The 19701-nt window shown below is 43.5% G+C and overlaps 1 protein-coding gene across 1 annotated transcript in view; it reads left to right on the top strand.

The window, feature by feature from the left end:
• Positions 1 to 19701, top strand: part of DNAH7 (dynein axonemal heavy chain 7) — a 330067-nt gene that overhangs the window by 135240 nt on the left and 175126 nt on the right. Inside the window, exons 32-36 of the mRNA XM_075610041.1 lie at positions 225 to 401; positions 793 to 924; positions 1141 to 1362; positions 2579 to 2776; positions 13840 to 13995. Coding sequence (XP_075466156.1) covers positions 225 to 401; positions 793 to 924; positions 1141 to 1362; positions 2579 to 2776; positions 13840 to 13995 — 885 coding nt within the window. The remainder of the gene's footprint in view (positions 1 to 224; positions 402 to 792; positions 925 to 1140; positions 1363 to 2578; positions 2777 to 13839; positions 13996 to 19701) is intronic.

Here is a 19701-nt window from a genome sequence, read left to right on the forward strand (position 1 = left end):
TATTTTTTAGCATCAGTTTAAGAACAAAATTGTCAATATGGTGATGAAAAAGTGGATGCTAAATAACAATGCAAAAATGATTAATGTATGAGCAAAATATCTGACAAATATCTTTGTGCACTTGTACATTTTATTTCAAGATGTAGCCTATACAATACCAAAACTTGCTTTTAAGAAGATACACATTTGAATATTTTACTGTCTAGATGCTTTTTTCTTTGTAGGTATCCAGATGTGGTATGATTTACATGGAACCTCACATGCTAGGCTGGAGACCGGTTATGGTATCTTGGATCAATCTTCTGCCCGCGGGGGTCAGCAAAATGCATAAATGTTTTATTGAAGGACTGTTTGACAGAATGGTTCCCCCCTGTATTCAGATGATTCGAAAATGTGCTAAGGTACTATTGACCATTACAGAAATCATAAATCAATGCAAAGCAGCTCATAGATATTTTATAATGAATGAAAATGCAACTTTTCTGTTATAAAAATAATGTACTTCTTGTACATAGTGAGTGTTTTAACAGTGTGTCAATAGAAATAATACAACATTCCACTTTAAACCTTAGTTTGACAGGTAAATACATTAGTATTTAAAATGTTGCTAAATCTGTCAAGTGTACCCAACAAAAAATATCTATCGTGGTCTTTTTTAGACAGTTCGTTTTTATTCTCGAACTACAATGTATTAAAGACAATACTGGACATAAACAGTATCTTATATCGTAGACTATGTAGTTACTAAAAGTGGTGAATGATTGATTTAATACCATTTATATTGTATTTCAGGAATTATCACCAACTTCAGATACAAATTTAGTTCGATCCCTTATGAATCTCATGGACTGCATGATGGATGAATTTGTTGAAGAATCTAAAATTCATAATATGAATGAGCGTGATATTTGCTCATGGTTGGAGGTAGGTACTTCTGTTTTTTTGTTTTTTTTTAAATAGTTAAAAGAACTTAAAGAATCAATTGAATGTACTCCTAGATGTTACCAGTACAATATTATACAATAAATCAGTATTGCTATAATATTGTAAAATAAATGTAAAACATTTTTCGACCTTTTATTGTTGTATTGTAGCAGCTCAATTTTCCTTTCTAATAATGCGCATATTTCTTTTTTGAAGGGTATATTCTTGTTTTCTTTGGTTTGGTCTATTGGAGCAAGTTGCAAAGAAGACGATCGGCTAAAGTTTGACAAACTCCTGAGAGAAATCATTGAAGGACCACTCAGTGAAGAATCAAGAACACGATTTAAAATTCTGCATCCAGTGGATCCACCTGAAAAGCCATTCACTGTCCCAATCCCCAAAGAATATACTGTTTATGATTATAAGTTTATTAAACAGGTACGAAGTACATATTATAGCACATTACCTGTTATATCACCTGAAAAGATATTGTAAAGAAAGGAGTAGTCTTGGTGAAAATTGCGTGGCTGTTTTAACGCTCATATTAATCAATAAGTGAAAGGTCTTCTGCTGCACACACGCTTCTCAATTTCTTATTGCTTTTTATTGCAGATAATCATGACAGATTTCTGCAAAAGGTTTCAGGGGGGACAGTACCTTTGTCAGTCATTTAAGTGCATGTGAAAAAAGGGCTGCATCCCGAGAAACATTGTGCAGAAAACTGTCACGATGATCTGCAATAAAAAGAGATAAGAAATTAAGAAGCATCAGACCTATTTCTTATTGATGAGTATCTACAAGAGCTACAATAGGATTCCCTGCTTACATGAAACCTCATACATTAACTTGGATATAAAATTTATTAGCAAAATTCATAGACGTTTTGTTGAGTGATAGTTTGACAGAATTATTTGAAAATGTAGCTAGGTTCTGTAGGGTCTAGTTTCAGATATAGAGAAAAAAAACTTTCCTTTTGTCATAATATTTAGCATTTCTAATAATTTACAACCAGTTACTAAAAATAAACGTTTCAAAAGTTAACTCGGTTAGTGCCAATGGTCTGGGGCACATCCTATGACCTACTTGGAACCTCATACCATATGTTATAGTAGCTTGGTGACCAGTAATAGCATCTTAAATCAACCTTGCCTGCTGCGGTCTGCAAAATACATACGTTTCATTGTAGGACTTGATAACAAAACGGTTTCTCTCTGTGTTCAAATTATTAGAAAATGTGTTTAAAGTATTATAGAGTCCAGTTTTAGCATAAGGAGAATACAGCTTGATAATCAACAGTACATGCTTCAAAGGTTCAAAACATTCTATTCATCACAGTTTTCTAGAGAAGCACAGTGACTCACAAAGCTGAATCACTTTGTGGTAGACCTCTGCTTATACTGTACAGTATCTCTTCCATAACGTTCAAAAGGTATGAGTCACAATTTATCAAATCATAAATTACTCAGCAGACGACAAACTCATCACTACCCTTCATTTTCATTGAACATAGGAAACCAAGTCATAATAATAATGTCAATTAAATCACCCCTGGCATAATTTTTAAGTAATGTCACAATGATACAAATGTTTTTTTTGTTTTTTTTTAAACTGTGTTAATTATATTTGAATTAAAGTAATAATTCCTTATAAACAGGATGTTGGAAGGTGGGAACTATGGATTGAAAAACTCAGTGCATCACCTCCTATTCCACGTGATATGATGTTTAATGAAATCATTGTGCCAACTCTGGACACAATCAGGTATACAGCACTGATGAGTTTGCTGACAACACATCAAAAACCTTATGTCTTTGTTGGACCAACGGGCACTGGAAAAAGTGTCTACATTATTGTAAGTATTTACAGTATGTTATTTGTTTGTGTGCCACATATAAAATTATTTAACATGTTAATTATTTTCATGAACATCTTGTTTTAATGAAATATGTTTATTTTCTGTCACATGCATTTATTATGATTATGAATGGAAGAATAAAGACCCTTGATGTTTAGAACTATTCTCCAATACATTTGGTCAGATATTCACCACTGGTTATTTTGCTTCAATACATTTTTTAATAGAAGACTGTAAATAGGATTTAAGGTATAAATAAAAAAATATCAGTGTTGATAGAATGAATGGCAGCTATTTTTGTCTAATGTAACTGTAGTATCATAAGTTGTAATAGTAGTCAAATTGGTCCTGGTGGAGGGTAGATTGTAGCACATTGTGATACTTTTTAGCGAACCAACATGAGTGTTTTCATAGATGCACTTGAGCTTTTAAGTCTCTTCATGGCTAGTGAGAACCTTTTGAAAGGTAAATCTGTGATCCATGCCTTGCATGTAACAGGAAATTCAACAGAAGGTCACCCTACAGTATGACAATTTTAGCAATCAATTAGTTGCAGTAAATGTAAAGTCAGTTTTCATATATTATACATGTTCCCGATGATTACAGTTATTCAGAAGGTATTGCGAGAAATTGATAGAGCGCTAATTTTAGGTACAGTAGTTTCTCTTTAAATCAGACGGTCTTGTTTTATAAAATATGATCCAAAGTTACTGAATGTTGCTAAACCTTATCACACTTTTTTTTTTTTTCAACTTATATTTTTTATTATTTTGTTCAGTACATAATATGCATACAGTAAAAAGGCTCATAAGAACAAACAGTATCAGCTTACTGCATGTGACATTCAACTTTGTAATTGGGTAGAGGGTTTTGGACATACGGGGTAGACGGACAGACAGACAGGGGGGGGGACTCCGGCCAGAAGTCGGAGGGGAGAGACAGACAAAAAGAGGGGGAGAAGAAGAGAAAGAAGGCGGGGGGGGGGGGAGTTCGGGGGGTCTCCTTCCATGATTCCGCCTCTGCCTCTCTCATGCTGGTTCTCTGCGTCTGAGGACTTTGTGCATACCCCGTAGGACCTCTAACTTTTGACTAGTTTGTCTCTCTCATTTTCTTTTAGGTCCCTCTTGGGGCCGGCGGGGTTTTGGAGTGTGGGGGGGGGGCGGGGAGGGGGCGCTGCGTGCGTCTAAGTGTGGTACGGGTTCTACCGTTGAGCACTTCCTCACGGGAGAACGCATTTGTCCCTATCAAAGCCAAATTGAGGTCCTCTCCACTCCCTGGATTTCTTTCTGGGCTAACCATGGTGCCCAGACTTTTTAAAAATTTTCGCCAGTGTCATTGACCAAGCTTGTCAGCATTTCCATCTGGCATACCGTCCAAATTCTATGTCTAATATTTGGGATTGAGGGAATTATGTTCTGTTTCCAGCGTGCTGCAGTCTCCCCCCTCATCGCCATAGCAAAGTGAGCTATCAACTTATTTTCTCCTTTAGTGAACCCGACTGCTGGTCTGTTCAGGAGGAACAGCCATGGATCTAATGGGACGGGTTTACCTGTGATAATGTTCAACCAGTCTTTAATTGAGTCCCAGACTGGGACGATTTTGGGGCAGGACCACAGCATGTGCAACAAATCTGCCTGCTGTCCACATTGTCTTGGACACAATGGGGAGTAACTGGGCAGAAATTTAGCTAATTTTGTGGGAGTGTGATACCAGCGCATCATTACCTTATATGCGTTCTCCCTTAAGGTCGTGCACATTGAACTTTTGGAGGTCGCCGTCACTATCTTTGTCCAGTCCTCTACCTCCAACTCCTCTCCTAGGTCTGTTTCCCATTGGGTCATATATCTGGTTTTGTCCTTTACTGTCGTGCTAGAACCGGTCACTTCTTTATACATCTGCGATGTAAGTCTCACCGTGGATGTCCCTGATCGACAGAGCTTTTCGAAATTTGTCATAGGGGATTTTGGCTGAACTTTTTGATAGAACGCCCTGATCTGGAGGTACCTAAAGAGCTCGGCATTGGGGATATGGAAGTCTGATTTGACTATTTCGAAGATTTTTATTCCTTGTCTTCCCTCCAGATCAATCAATCGCTTTATGTTATTTTGTTTCCAGATAGAGAATTCTGTGCTGGACTGGCCCGGAGCAAAGAGGGGGTTATTCCAAATTGGTGTCATGCCCGATGCCCTGCTGGTCAGGCCATATTTGAGCCTTGTGCTTTCCCAGATTAACAGCGAGTTGGTCATTGAGGATAGCGGCAGTTTGGTGCTATTGCGCACCTTCTTAGGGTACCAAATCAGGTGCTCTAGTTCCAATGGGGAGCATGCCTCTCGTTCCAACGCGACCCACCTTTTAGAGTCGGGGTTAGTGTGCCATTGCACAATTTGACATAATTGGGCCGCTCGATAGTATGACAACAAACAAGGTACCGCTAGCCCTCCCGCCCCCGTTTGTGTGCGCATTATCTGTTTGCTCACTCTCGCCTTTTTGCCTCCCCAGATAAACTTATCTATCTCAGTTTGGAGGGAGAGAGTTTCCTTCAAACTTAACGGCACTGGGAGTGTTTGAAAGAGATACAAGAGGCGAGGGAGCAAGTTCATTTTTACGCAGTGGATTTTGCCAATCCATGAGATTTTATTTTTGGCCCACCTATGTAGATCCTCTCTCAGGGTCCGTATCAGCCGCGGGTAGTTAGCTTGGCCAATTGTATTATATGTCCGCGTGATATTGACCCCCAAATATTTAATTTGCTGTTTTTGCCAGCGGAAATTGAAGTTAAGGGCAATTAGTTTTTCTACGTGTTTAGGGAGGTTTATGTTAATAGCCTCTGATTTGCTCTGATTGATTTTGAACCCGGAGACCCTATTGAAACGTCCCAGCAGATCGAGCAGGTTTGGCAAGGAGGTGAGGGGCCTGGATACTGTCAGGAATACATCATCCGCATAGAGTGCCACCTTATGCGTCTGGTTTCCGATGGCAATACCTGAGATGTCTTTGCTATCCCGTATCTGAGCCGCCAGCGGCTCCATACACAATGCAAAGAGGAGGGGGGAGAGCGGGCATCCCTGTCGCGTACCACTCTTAATTTGGAAGGGTTCTGAAGCGAATCCCTGATGGGTAACCCTAGCCGACGGGGTCGAATATAGCGCAAATATAGCTTTTGTTAATTTGTCACCCATTCCGAACGCTCCAAGCGTGGCTTCCAAGTATGGCCAGTCTATCCTATCAAACGCTTTTTCCGCATCCAGACTGAGCGCCATAACTGGTATGTCTTTATGATTGGCTATTTCTATCAGATCAATAATCCGTCGGGTGTTATCTGAAGCTTGCCGACCCTGGATAAACCCGACTTGATCTGGGTGCACCAGTCTGGGTAGGATAAGACTCAATCTATTGGCCAACAATTTAGAGTAAATTTTGATGTCCGAATTAATTAGGGATATAGGTCTATAGCTTTTACAGTCCTGTGGGTCTTTCCCTGTCTTGTGTATTACTGAGATGGACGCTTGGAGCATTTGGCTAGGGAACTGGGAGCCGTTCAGCACTTGGTTGAACATACGGAGTAGATAAGGGGCTAGTTGTTTTCTAAATTTTTTGTAGTAAAGGTTCGAGTACCCGTCGGGGCCCGGGGCTTTAGAGGGTTTCAGGTTTTTCATAACCTCTGATATTTCCTCCATTGTAAAATCTCTACCCATCACCTCTCTGTCCACCCCGCTCAAGCAGGGTATATTTGAGCTATCTAGAAAATTCACCAGGGCCTCCTTGTTCGCTGGAGATCTAGCTACTTTATCTCCGTCGTATAGTTTTGCGTAGAAGTCTTTGAATTCCCTTACAATTTGTTTGGGGTTGGCGGTAATTTCCCCTGATTCTCGCCGTAACGCTTGGATATTATAATTGCGTGTTTTGGAATTAATCATATTGGCTAGTAAGGTATCTGGTTTGTTTGCTTTCTCGAAGAATCTTCTCTTTGACCAACTTAACGCTTTCTCAGCCTGGGAAGTGAGCAGAAGGTTTAGTTTAATCTGGGTGTCCTTTATTTGTTGCAGGGTCGCTGAATTGGGTAACCTTCTATGTTGTTCCCAGTGCTGCTTTAGCTCTGCTTGCACCTTAATAATTTTTGCGTTGCGCTCTTTTTTCTTGCGGGCTCCCATGCTAATCAAAACCCCCCTCAGTGTTGCTTTATGTGCCTCCCAGAGGGTTATATGTGAGTCAACGCTATCTTTATTCTCCCTGAAGAAGTATTTAATCTCCTCTTTGATCTTTCTCTCAAGGTCTGGGATCTTTAGAAGGGAGTCATTTAGTTTCCAGTTTGCTCTTGGCCTTTCCAGCCCTATCTGCGTGCACCTTAGCTCGATCGGTGCGTGGTCTGACCATGAAATATCATGGATCTCCGTATGGGTGACCGCGGAGACCAGTCTACTAGACACAAAGAAGTAATCGATTCTGCTAAATGAGTCGTGTGGGTGTGAGTAGAAGGTGTAAAGTTTTTCTAGTGGGTGGGTTTCTCGCCATGCGTCCACTAGCTGGAGGTCTTTTAATTCTTGCTCTAACGCGGAAGATCTGGGATTGGCTTTGTGTTTGTGAGGCCCTGAGCGATCCAGAGTTATGTTCATAGCCACGTTGAAGTCCCCCCCTAGGATTAAGGCTCCTTCACTGAATTTTTTTATGACGCCGAATGTCTTCTTAAAGAATTCTGCCTCATGGGTATTAGGGGCATACAGCGTGGCTATTGTTATGGGTAGTGCATTTATGGATCCTACGAGCATCAGAAACCTGCCCTCTCGGTCCTTCTTTACTTTATTTACTATTAGGCCTACCCTATTATGAACTAGGATTGCTACACCCCGCTTCTTTTCTAGGGCGGAGGATAGGAATACTTGGTTATATTGTTTATCGAAGTATTTGGGAGCGCTAGTGGTACTGAAGTGCGTTTCCTGGAGAAGGATGAAATCTGCTCCCTTTTTTTTGTAATCAGTAAGAGCTATCCTTCGTTTGCATGGGGAGTTTAGTCCCTTAGTGTTGTGGGATATAAATGTTAGAGGCATGTTGGTGCGGGGTACTGACCTTGTATTCTTAGTGTTGCTCTTGGGTGTATCGAGCCGCTACGGTGCTGCTTCTGTACCTCTGCAGTACTCAGCTCTGTGCGGGGCTTCGGCGGTGGACCACTTGTGAGGGAGACAGTGTGGGGGAGGGTAGACACAGTAGGTACGTGGGATACATGAGGGAAGAAAAAGAACACATATAAAACACATATCAACTTGGGAGAGTGGTCAGCGGCATAGTACCACTTTCTCTCCCTTGCCTGTGGGTCGGTGGGTCTCTGGAGCACGCCCTCCATCTCCTTCTTTCTCCAGAGGGCCGTGTCACCCCACCTCTTCCCCAGGGCTTCCTCAGGTTCTAGGGCAGCTGCCCCAGCCTGAGGGTAGACACACACGGCGACTGTAGGACCGCCGTCCCAGCCGTCTAAATATCAACTTTATTAGTCCTAACTTGGATCTCGTTAAAGTTCGCATGTGAGATAGTCTGCGTAAAACCTCTAATGTGAGAACAAACCCAAAACTGACCATGTAATCATAACTTTCCACAACTTGACCCCCTTTCCTCTATATTTGTGACGCCCCTCATATTGCCTGCTGAGCTTAAGCTATCTGCTACATCCTGTAGGTATAATCTCTTCCCTTTTAGTTCAAAGCTTTAATTTAGTTCAAATTAGCTGCTCTTAGCTTAATTGCCCCCCAGAGGTACCTGTCCGTCTGGACCTATCCTTGAACCTCCCCATCTCCCCTCTCGTGCCTATGTTGTCGCTCCCTTTGCAGGTTTCTACATTGGCATCTCCACTTCCTAACTTACAGGTATTCCGTTGTTATCTGTTGCTTCTGTGTGCACTCCAACTTTTACCTCCCTCCCCCCCTGCTCCCTCCCCCCTCCTCCTCCTCCTCCTCCCCTCAGCAGGCTCCTTCCGCTTTCTCCTGCTGCCCTCCGCTCTAGCTCCCTGCTTTACCTTGCGGGGCCCTGTATCTTAATCCCCCTGCGCCGCTCTGTTAGTGTGTGTTGTGTTACTGCTGTCCACAATCTCCCTTCGGTGCCTTGTGATGCTGGATTTCTGGTCCGCTTCCGGGATCTTGTTCTTGCTCCCGCCTCTTCCGGTTTGGTACGACCGCCGCCATCTTGGATGTGGCGCCTCGATCGCGTACCTCTCGCGTGAGGCGCTGCCTCCTTCCTGCTGACGTCATCTGCTGCCGCCCCTTCTCAGTTGGGCTCCGGAGCTGGTCCAAGATGGCCGCTATTCCTCTTCTGCTGCCGTCGGGGGTACAGGCAAGTGGTGCAGTGATGCTGTGGGAGATCAGGGCCTTGTCTCTGCCGGGTTGCGATGCGAACGCCGTGGGGGGGGGTGGAGGGGGGGGGTGCGCAGCCATGAGAGGGCTCCTGGTGGGGTTTTCGTGGGCATCTTTGGCTAACGGAGAGGTAGGGTCAACTGTAACTGTGGAGGAACATTGATTCTTTATTTGACCATTTACCGTGGGCTGCGGGCTTTGTTGTTTTTGTTGGTTCTTCCTGCCTCCCGTCATGTTGGATCTGGGGCTGCTCTGTTTCCCGCCACTTCCTCCGTGATTTTATCTTGCAAGCCCAGTTTTGTAAGAAAGGCTCCTCCATCCTCAGCTTTCTTTATTGTGGTGGATGCCCCATTTCTGGACACCAGGAGCCCGAAAGGGAAGATCCAGCGGTATTTAACCCCTTCGTCCCTGAGGATCCTGGTGATTGGGGTAAGTTGCTTTCTTTTCAGCAACGTGGTGGGGGAGATGTCCTGAAAAACTTGAATCTTGTGTGACTCAAAGGACGGGTTATTACGGGTCAGCTGGGCAAACAGTTCTTTTATTCTGAAGTAATGGAAGCGGGCGATGATATCCCGCGGGGGGTCTCCCGGTTGTGGCCTGGATCTCAGGGCCCTGTGGCAGCGATCCAAATGCAGCTCCTGGGACGTTTTGTCCGGCATCAGCTGGGTCAGCCACCGGGCCATGAAATCTTCTTGGTCGGTCTCCTCTTCTGGGACCCCCCGTATCCTCATATTATTTCTTCTCTCCCGATTTTCGGAGTCCTCCTGCTTATCTAGAATGTCCTGGATAGTGTCCTTTACTTGGGCCAATTGTTTATCTGTTCTATGGAGTGCTTTCACAGTAGTGTCCAGTTTCCTTTCCAAGGAGTCAGTTCTGGACCCTATACTGCTTATGTCTGCTCTTAGGGACGCCACCTCGGCTTGCAGGCATCTCTTAATGTCCGCGCAGAATTCCTGCATGTCGCGTCTCCGCATGATTCTGTTGCCGTTATCATTCTCCCCCTCTCCCTCCGAGTCGGAGCCGCTTAGCGGGAGGCCCTCTTGGCTGCGGGCGCGTGGCTGATCCCCCTTGCTATAATAGTCCGTCATCACTGTGGAGGGGCGCTTTGATCTTGTTCCCTTTGACATCTTGGGGGTATCTGCGGGCTATGTGGGCAGTTTTCTTTAGATTTGGTGAGGTTTTAGCGCATTTATTGATTTTTTAGTGCCGGCTGGGAGCGGAGCTGAAGGTTCAAGCAGCCATTCAGTCCGCTGTCGCGCATGCGCATCCTTATCACACTTTTTAAAGTCCCTGTGAGATGGCCTTAGCCCCTGTCTAAATAGGGCCCCAAATAGAAAGCCTTTATCTGGCTGATGAGTCCAGCAGGGAGATGGTTAATTGCAGCTACAGACAATCAGCCAATCTCCACCTGGCTCATCATTCAGGTAGAAAAGTCTCCTGCTTAAACTGCAGGGGATCTCTCTAGCACTAAGGAAGTGGGTGCCGTCAGAGAGAGATCCCAGGGAACCAGTGTCATGGGAGACCAGGTACTTTTAACACCATTTATATATTATCAGGATCATGTCATTAGGCAAAACAAGGTAGTAAAAACAAATTGCGTTTATTTAGTTAAAACCCACGTACAACAAGAAGAAAAATACACAATAAACAGTTAAAAATACATTTATTGGGTGTGATGGTAGGGGTTATCCAGACTCTCAAATAAAGGTTTAAGCCTGTTTGGTTACACCCTGATCCGTGTGTTGGGGTTCAAGAAAAGTCAGCTCTTGAGCCCAGTAACTGTTTGTGCATAAACTGTAATGTGCGACATTAAAGGATTTTATGTGTTTTTGCCTTTCCAGGGATGACAGCAAGCAGGGATTGCTAGGGTATGCGTTTCAAGGGGTGTTTTGCAAGTGTTGTCAGAATGTGTCTAGGTAGTCGGGGTCCAGAGTTGCTTGATACCCCAAAAATGTACCTGGGAATCATGCTTGATTCCTGGATACATAGGCACATTGTCCTGGCAATATCTCCCCTTGAAAGTGCTTGCGCGACTTAGCGCTAGGTTTCCCTGCTTCAGCACAGCCCAGAAAGGTAAATTGGGCAAAGGGATGAAAAGTGTCCCTGTAACTATGAGGGGTCCCTAGGTTAAGGGGGATACCCAGTTAATGCCCAGGTCACTCAGAACCGCTATAGAGGTTGTGGGGTGCTCCTATCATATACTGTATAAGGTTGTGAGGGGATTTTTAAAAGTCCAGTGCAAGTCTATTTTATAGTGTGTGGGGAATATAGGCTAGTAGAAAAAAAAAGTGCAGCTTTCTATTCTATTCCTCATAACCAGAGACTTAGGATGTATAAAGTATATTTTATTAACAATTGTTTATTAGTGTATGTTAAACAATTAACAATTGTTTATTACTGTTGTGCACGGTATTATGAGCTGGGACTTTCAGGACCAAGGTTCTGACAGGCCACTGGGCTACCAACTTGGTGCTAGTAAGTTCGCTCAGACATCGGCGATGAAAGCCACCAGAGCATGCTAGGTGTAAGAGCCATTTGGTTAGCAGGGCAGGGTTCAAGTACCCACATCCTGGGATGAATGAAAGTCGTCCGGACTACCATTTACCCCAGGCCTGCACAACTCCAGTCCTCAAGGGCCGCAAACAGGCGAGGTTTTTAGGATATCCCTACTTCAGCACAGCTGGCTCAATTAGTGGCTCAGTATGACTGAGCCACTAATTGAGCCAGCTGTGCTGATTTAGGGATATCCTGAAAACCTGACCTGTTTGCGGCCCTCGAGGACTGGTGTTGTGCAGGCCTGATTTACCCCATCAGACTTGGAGGCACCTTACCCAGCGGGTGGCATCTGACTAGCAAGGGACTAGGTGGCAAACTTGCGCCAGTCTCTTGGCAGATTCAGAATCCCCGCTTGCCCGGCTTCACAGCACCGGCTTCGCTTTGATTGGCTAGAAGGAAAGTTCCCATGCTGTGATTGTCTGTAGTATTTTGTGAATGTACTCCAAAATACTATAAGAAAGCTCTCAGCCAATCAGCCAGGAGATTCTCAAGCACCAGAACAGCGGCAGGGTTTTTGAATGGGGAAAAAGATGCCTCTGTGGGGATAGCAGAGCACCAGCTTCTGAAAAAACAACCCGGAATAAGTCCAGTTTTTTGGGATCAAGTTCTCAAAAACAAGTCTGGGGGACACTGGGCAGCCCAGGTGTAATTCAGTCATGCCTGCACGCCGGGGAGAATTAGGGGACTACTGGTAACTTTCGCCCCCGAACTCCTGCAAGCAAAATAACTGAATTACTACTCAAATATTCCACCTACAACTTACACATAGAAAGTTTCATGAGTCTAGGACAAAGGGAACATGAAAAGTGGAAAAGCAGGGGATATTTTATCTTTTACATGTGATACTATTTGGTCCCTAGCTTATGGTGCTACTGTAGGTAGCTGCCAGGGACCCACGGTTCTCAGGGGTAACCAGCTTAACCTTTATTGTATAGCCTGTTTACCCCCTACCGTCACATTGAGTATTCCTATTGGCCTAAGATTTGGCTGCTATTTTGTTTCCCCTGGATAGAGATTTAAACTCGATAACTTCAGTGGAAAGTATCTCAGGATCTGGATTTTTTGAATCCTGTAAAACAACAAAATAATTTTTTATGGGGGTTAAAAAAATGTAGTAGGGAGGGATTGCTATTTTAAAATACATGAAATCTCCTAATTATTTAAAACTAAAGTGGAATTGTAGAATTGGAGATACAGTATTTTTGTCCTGCTGATCCAATCATACCACACAACCACTAAAATATATTTTACTTACAATCTGTATTTTGTATTGCATCACTATTATATATAGGAAATCGTATTTTTGGGAACACAAGGGATTCATAAGGGTTTACTATCCCTTACAAATTGTTCCATAGTGGACATAACCTAGAGTTAGCTGATGTACTACTATGAAAGTTTACTTAATTAAGTTTGAAAGAACAATTCCATGAAGTCAGTTAATTTTTTTTATTGCCTTTTTCTTCCATCGTCGTCTTATGCTTTAAATTTGCAGCTTTAAAGAAATTCCAATGTTACAATATATTTTTTCTAATAACTGCTTAATAGTTCGGCCTAGTGGTTGCTACTGCTTGGGAATATTTACTGCAGTAAGGTATGAGATCCTGACAAGCACTTCAATATCTGCATGTGTATTCTGTGATATTTGCTATTGAGCTTTTCCAGGCTAAATTTGCAGACCTAATAAATTGTGAAATGACCAGTAACTGAAGTGTGGTGGTACAAGGGGTTATGAAGTACCACTACTTTTACATTTTAACACCAAGATTATCACTACTTTTTTATATTCAGACTTCCAATTTTACTGTCCTTTTAAAGAAAGAGAGATTTATTTTAGACAAATTAGTTTATTTTAGCCTTTCTTCATTTCCTTCTCCAGCACAAATATTGCTTAAAATGTTCTAAAATACAGTGCAACGAGCTATACCCCAATGTTTAATAAATGAGACATAGTACCACTAAAAACAACCATTATAAAATGTTAGAAATGTATTATTGGAGTTGTCCGTACATGGTTGGTACATGGGGCTACAGCTTCTTTGTTGTCAGTGGGACCTTTTACTCATTACTCCCAAATGCTATATAACTGAGATGTCATCCAGTCCATTTGCAGCAGTTTGAGAATAGTTTTGTTTGACTTCTTAAAACACTTTACTAATTTCTTTCTAGGATTTTTTGTTAAATAACCTGGACAAAGAAACCTACAAACCTTTGTTGATCAACTTCTCCGCACAGACTACAGCAGCCCAGACTCAAAATATAATCATGTCCAAACTGGACAAGAGGAGAAAGGGAGTTTTTGGTCCTCCGCTTGGAAAGAAAACGGTAACAATATTTGTTTCTTTTGAGCATTTAATTGGTACAGTAATTTAACATTTAAAGGCACTTAACATGTACTGTAATATCGTATGGTCAGAAAGGTAAGCCATGAAAACGATGCTATAAAATTGGGCTAATTAAGAAGAAAGTTAAATAAAATCTTAACTTCATAAAATTAAAAATCATAAGCATAGAGGTGTATTCATAAAAGTGCAACAGTGCTGACAAGGTATATTGACAAAGACACAGAAATAAGAGGATGGGTGCACCAGTTTCCCCCCCAAACAGTCATCATTTTATGCATCTGAAATGTAAAAATACAATGGTATAGGCCTACAAAAGATTAATTTTTTTTAAAAAAAATACAAACGTATACACCAACCTCCATGTGCCATGGAAGAAATCCAGAACAATTCAGGATACATTACATTTTGAACAGGGAAAAGGGAGACCAAAAGCGCACCAGCACAAACGAAGCAGGAAGGACCCAAAACAAAAAATGATTAAAAGGGCACTTTAATGTGACAAAAGACCCATCCAACGCGTTTCGAACGCCACAGCGTTCTTTTTCAATCCTTGAAAAAGAACGCTGTGACGTTCGAAACGCGTTGGATGGGTCTTTTGTCACATTAAAGTGCCCTTTTAATCATTTTTTCTTTTGGGTTCTTCCTGCTCCGTTTGTGCTGGTGTGCTTTTGGTCTCCCTTTTCCCTGTATTGCATTGAATAGCTGCACAGCCTGCCTACCTGCCCTACCAGGATGTGAGTATTTGTATATTTTTCAGGGGAACCTGCCAATGAGACTGATGGTGAGTGGGTTGCACCACACACCACCTGTCTTCAGGAGGATAGTACCCATAATATCACACAATAGGTACTATATCAATTGTTAGTACCCTGGTTTAGTGGTTTGGCTTATTATTTTTGATACTATACCTGCATTTGAGCGCTTCAGCTATTTTCCACATTACATTACATTTTGAAGTAGGATCAGGTAGAAAAGCCAGCCGACGGCCACTTCACATTCACACTAACGCTTCGTCAAGGCCACTTGTGCCCTGATGAAGCATTAGTGGGAATGTAAAATCACTATTGGCTGGCTTTGCTACCTTATCCCTGGTCCGACTTCCAAATGTAATGTATCCTGCATTGTTCTTGATTTCTTCCATGGCACATAAAAATGAATGCACAGTAGAGTCTCGATTCTCCGACATCTTCGTGCGCTCGCACGACTCACTCCGCTGCTGTGTAACTGCTTTGTGAGGTCAGTTAGTCCATTACATACTGCTGAACAGGTCGCTTTGTTTGCTCATCTGTGCTAGTGACTTATGTTTGAACTGTATACATTACGTTGAACAACAAGAGGAGGGAACTGCTGATGTCATGTTATTGAGACAATGGCGCAATCTAGCTGCAAGAAAGAGGAACAATGCTGGGAAACAATTGTAAATAACTAATTTCTTGAAGCAATAACTGTTATATAATCATGTATTAATTAACCTAATACATGTGTGCATGTATTTATTATACCAACGTATCCTGCATTTAATATATTACATACTTATACTGCATTTAATATTTGATTTGTTTAGCTAATCCCTCATATGTCTGTACTATGCGTCATTTTTGGTTATCCGACACCTTATCGGTCCCATTTAGATTGGATTATCGGGACTCTACTGTATACTGTTATATATCTTATACTATATTAGTGAAAGCACTGTATGCCTGTCTGGATGTCCGGTGTCCCTAGGGGAAATCTCATTGGTCCCTTGGGCCGCCCGCCCCCGCACACCTCTCATTGGCCTGAGGCGGAGTGACGGGCCACACACACACACACACACACACACACACACACACACACACACACACACACACACACACACACACACACACACACACACACACACACACACACACACACTAGGTAGGGGGGGCGCCCCTTGGGGGGCGCATGCTTATGTAGGGGGGGCGCGAGCAGCTTGCAGGGAAACCTGGGGGCGCTCCGTGCTGCTGCTTCTATGTCTGTGTCTTGGAGAGGGGGCGGGGCCAGAAGATCCGTGCTGCTGCTTCTATGTCTGTGTCTTGCAGAGGGGGTGGGGCCAGAAGATCCGTGCTGCTGCTTCTATGTCTGTGTCTTGCAGAGGGGGCGGGGCCAGAAGATCCGTGCTGCTGCTTCTATGTCTGTGTCTTGCAGAGGGGGCGGGGCTTCTCTCTGCACACAGACAAGCCCTCCTTCTCTTCCTGTCTGCTTCCCGTTTTCAGCAGCATGGGGGGTTGGGGGATCGGAGCATGTCGCCCCCCCAGGTGAAATTGTGGACTGATTGTGTGTGTGTTGGTGGTGGTGGTGGGGGGGGGGGGGGGAGGAGTCATTGAGTGTGTGTGTGTGTGGGGGGGGTGGGGGGGATTGAGTGTGTGTGTGTGGGGGGTGGGGGGGATTGAGTGTGTGTGTGTAGGGGGTGGGGGGGATTGAGTGTGTGTGTGTGTGGGGGGGAAGTGTGTGTGTGTGGGGGGGGGATTGTGTGGGTTGGGATTGTGTGTAGGGGGGATTGTGTGTGTGTGTGTGGGGGGGGATTGAGTGTGGGGATTGTGTGATTGTGTGTGGGGGGGATTGTGTGGGGGAGATTGTGTGTGTGTGTGTGTGGGGGGGGGGGGATTGTGTGTGTGTGTGTGGGGGGGGATTGAGTCCCTCCCCTCCCTGCCCTTTGCCCCCCCCTGCCCTTTGCCCCCCCCTCCCTGCCCTTTGCCCCACCCCCTCCCTGCCCTTTGCCCCCCCCCCCTCCCTGCCCCTTGCCCCCCCCTTCCACTCCATGCCCCCTGCCCTTCCACGCCCGGGCAACGCCGGTTATATCAGCTAGTATATATATATATATGGATTATCGGGACTCTACTGTATACTGTTATATATATATATATATATGTGTGTGTGTATTTTTGTAAACTTTCTTTATGTTGCTACCTTTTTAATTTTTGGATGAATAAAATTAAGATTGTTCAATCTGCTCAACTATCCGAGAAAATGCTTACAAAGTTATGACTCTTTGGTACAACACCCCTGAGAATATTGCTAAATATGTTCCAGGCTACTCCCCTATTTGTCCCAAAGGTTGCGGTGGGGTGGCCTCTTTCCTACATATGTGGTGGTCTTGCCCTCAGGTGCAGGCCCTCTAGAGGCGGGTGAGATCCTGCATCCGACAGATCCTGGGTTCAGATGTCCCCCTAGATCCATGGCTGTTTCTATTAAACAAACCACTCCTAGACTTCACAAGGACGGAAAACAAGCTAATAACTCATATTATCACTGTAGCACGGTGCGCCTTAGCAAGTCTTTGGAAACAGGATAAATTACCATCAATCCTGCTGATTATAAACAATGTATGGTTTATATGTACGATGGAAAACTCATTAGTTTCCTGAACGACACATATGATAATTTTCAGAAAGTATGCCTACCCTGCATAATGTACACAGTAGCCCAAACGTAGCCTTAGGCTCTCTAAGCTTGTAATACCCCAAACCAAACCTACTCCACGGCTAAAGGACAACCTGGCCTCCCTCAGCCCATTTAAATGGGTCATGTTATGGAATTTTATATGTCGCTCTCCACCATCACGGTTCCCCCAGAGAATAACCTCATAGTGTGTGAGGAGGCTTCCCCAGAACTTTCCCTCAAACCAAATTATGAAATGCATATGTAGAGCACTACTTTTGAAGCTCCACCTAAATGCTGTCCCTCCCCCACCCCCCTCCTCCTCCCTTTTATTTTATGTATCCAAGCCCCCTCCCCTGGTCATCCACTCAACAATGTTATATCTCTGTATATCTCTGCCTTAATACCCAATACAAATTCAAGTTGAAAAAAAAAAATTAAGATTGATTTGGGAAACTGATTCACCCATCCACTTTTTTCTGTTTCTTTTTCTTTGTCAAAATCATTTGGACTATTTGATGGTTTATGCACAGAAGATTAGAACTTTCCTAATTATATGGATATCAACTCTCTATCTGATTTTTGTATAGCTTTTGTGTCGCAAATTAATTGCCGGACTTTAGCGTAAGTTCTGACCACTACTACCAAGTACTACCACATGGAAACTCCTATTTAAGCCTATGGGACCTATTCAGGTAGCTTTGATAAGATCACTGCCATATCGATCGGTTTGTCATGTTGTTACGTCATGGTATGAAATTTGTGTAAAAACGGTATTCAGTAATATTTTTCGTTTGGTAGATACAGTACCATTTGGTACAAAAATGCCACACCGATCGACTTTGCAATTGCTTTTTCATAGATTTTACCATACGATTTATCTCCAGTGCACAGAGAGCTGCATCTCCCTGCACAGCTCTTACAGGCGATCATCCTGTTTTTATTTTAATTTAAATGACATTATTGAAGAAGGGGTCTCCTGAGCTGAACCGCATTATCGAGGTACAAGCCTCCGTAGGGAGTACCGGTATATCCTGAAAATGTACATGGAAACAGTGTAAACCTTCTGTAGCTCAAGGTTCCACACACTGGGGTTAAAACAGTGAGTAATTGATGATATCAGTGGAGCTTTTGAATAGGGAGTTGATAGCTTATTGGAGACGCTTATAGCGCAAGGTGCAGACTGTGTGCAGACCTTTATACTGTATGTGAGTATAGCTGCAATGAACACAGACAATGGCGGCATGGAGTGACAATACTCACAGTAATTACCGCGCTGCTTCCCTTCTTCTCCTGGCAGAACAGACCTCCAAGACAGGAGACCTGTGTCCCTCCAATGCGTGGCCACGATCCTGAACAAGGTAGAAAAAATGAGTGATCGATGCCGCCGCCGCAGTCGCTCCGTTTGACTCAGAATCACCAGGAAGCGTTGGATTAAAACAAACTTAATTCAGCTACATAAAACAGACACTGGAACAAGGACAGACAACTAGGGAACCTCGTAGGGTCCCTAGTTGTCTGTCCTTGCCTTGTTCCAGTTTCCGTTTTATGTAGCTGAATAAAGTTTGTTTTAATCCAACTGTTCCTGGTGAGTCTGAGTCAACGGAGCGATGGCGGCAACGGCGGCATCGATCACTCATTTTTTCTGAAAATGTACATGTCCCGGTCACGTGGCGTGGGAGAGCTAAACTTGCAGAAGATACCAGCACCCTATACTGTGGCCTATACCTTGGGAAGTAAGGGTTCCCTGACATGAAATGAATGCAGATCAGGTCCAGCGACCCCCTGCTTCAATAATATGTCATTTAAATTAACATAAAAACAGGGTGACATTGCCTTAGAAGCTAACCGCTAAAATAATGAAGGGATTAACCACCAGTACCCGGTTTGTTGGTGGTAGAGAGAGATGATGAAGGTTATAGTTGCCCCATGGTGGGTGGTTAGGCCTCCCAGGGAGATGAATCCCTGCCTTACATTAGCTGTTACAACCGCTAAGATAATGATGGCGTTAACCCCCACCGCAATGCCTTGCCACCCACCCTGAGGAAACTACCCTCTTCACCCACCCCATCTACCACCAAAACCATAACACAGGAATGGGCAAAAGTGGTATTAGCCAAATAGGACTAATAGCGCTTTTACTCGTTCAAATTAACAATACAGTAACATATAACATATTTTTTTTTACAAAATTACTATAAAAAATATATACTACCATGTAATCCAGTGATGGTCACTGTGGTTATCCACCTCCCCCCAAACACATACAGTAATTGGCAAAACC

Source organism: Ascaphus truei, chromosome 7, assembly GCF_040206685.1.
Source record: "Ascaphus truei isolate aAscTru1 chromosome 7, aAscTru1.hap1, whole genome shotgun sequence".
NCBI classification, from domain to species: domain Eukaryota; kingdom Metazoa; phylum Chordata; class Amphibia; order Anura; family Ascaphidae; genus Ascaphus; species Ascaphus truei.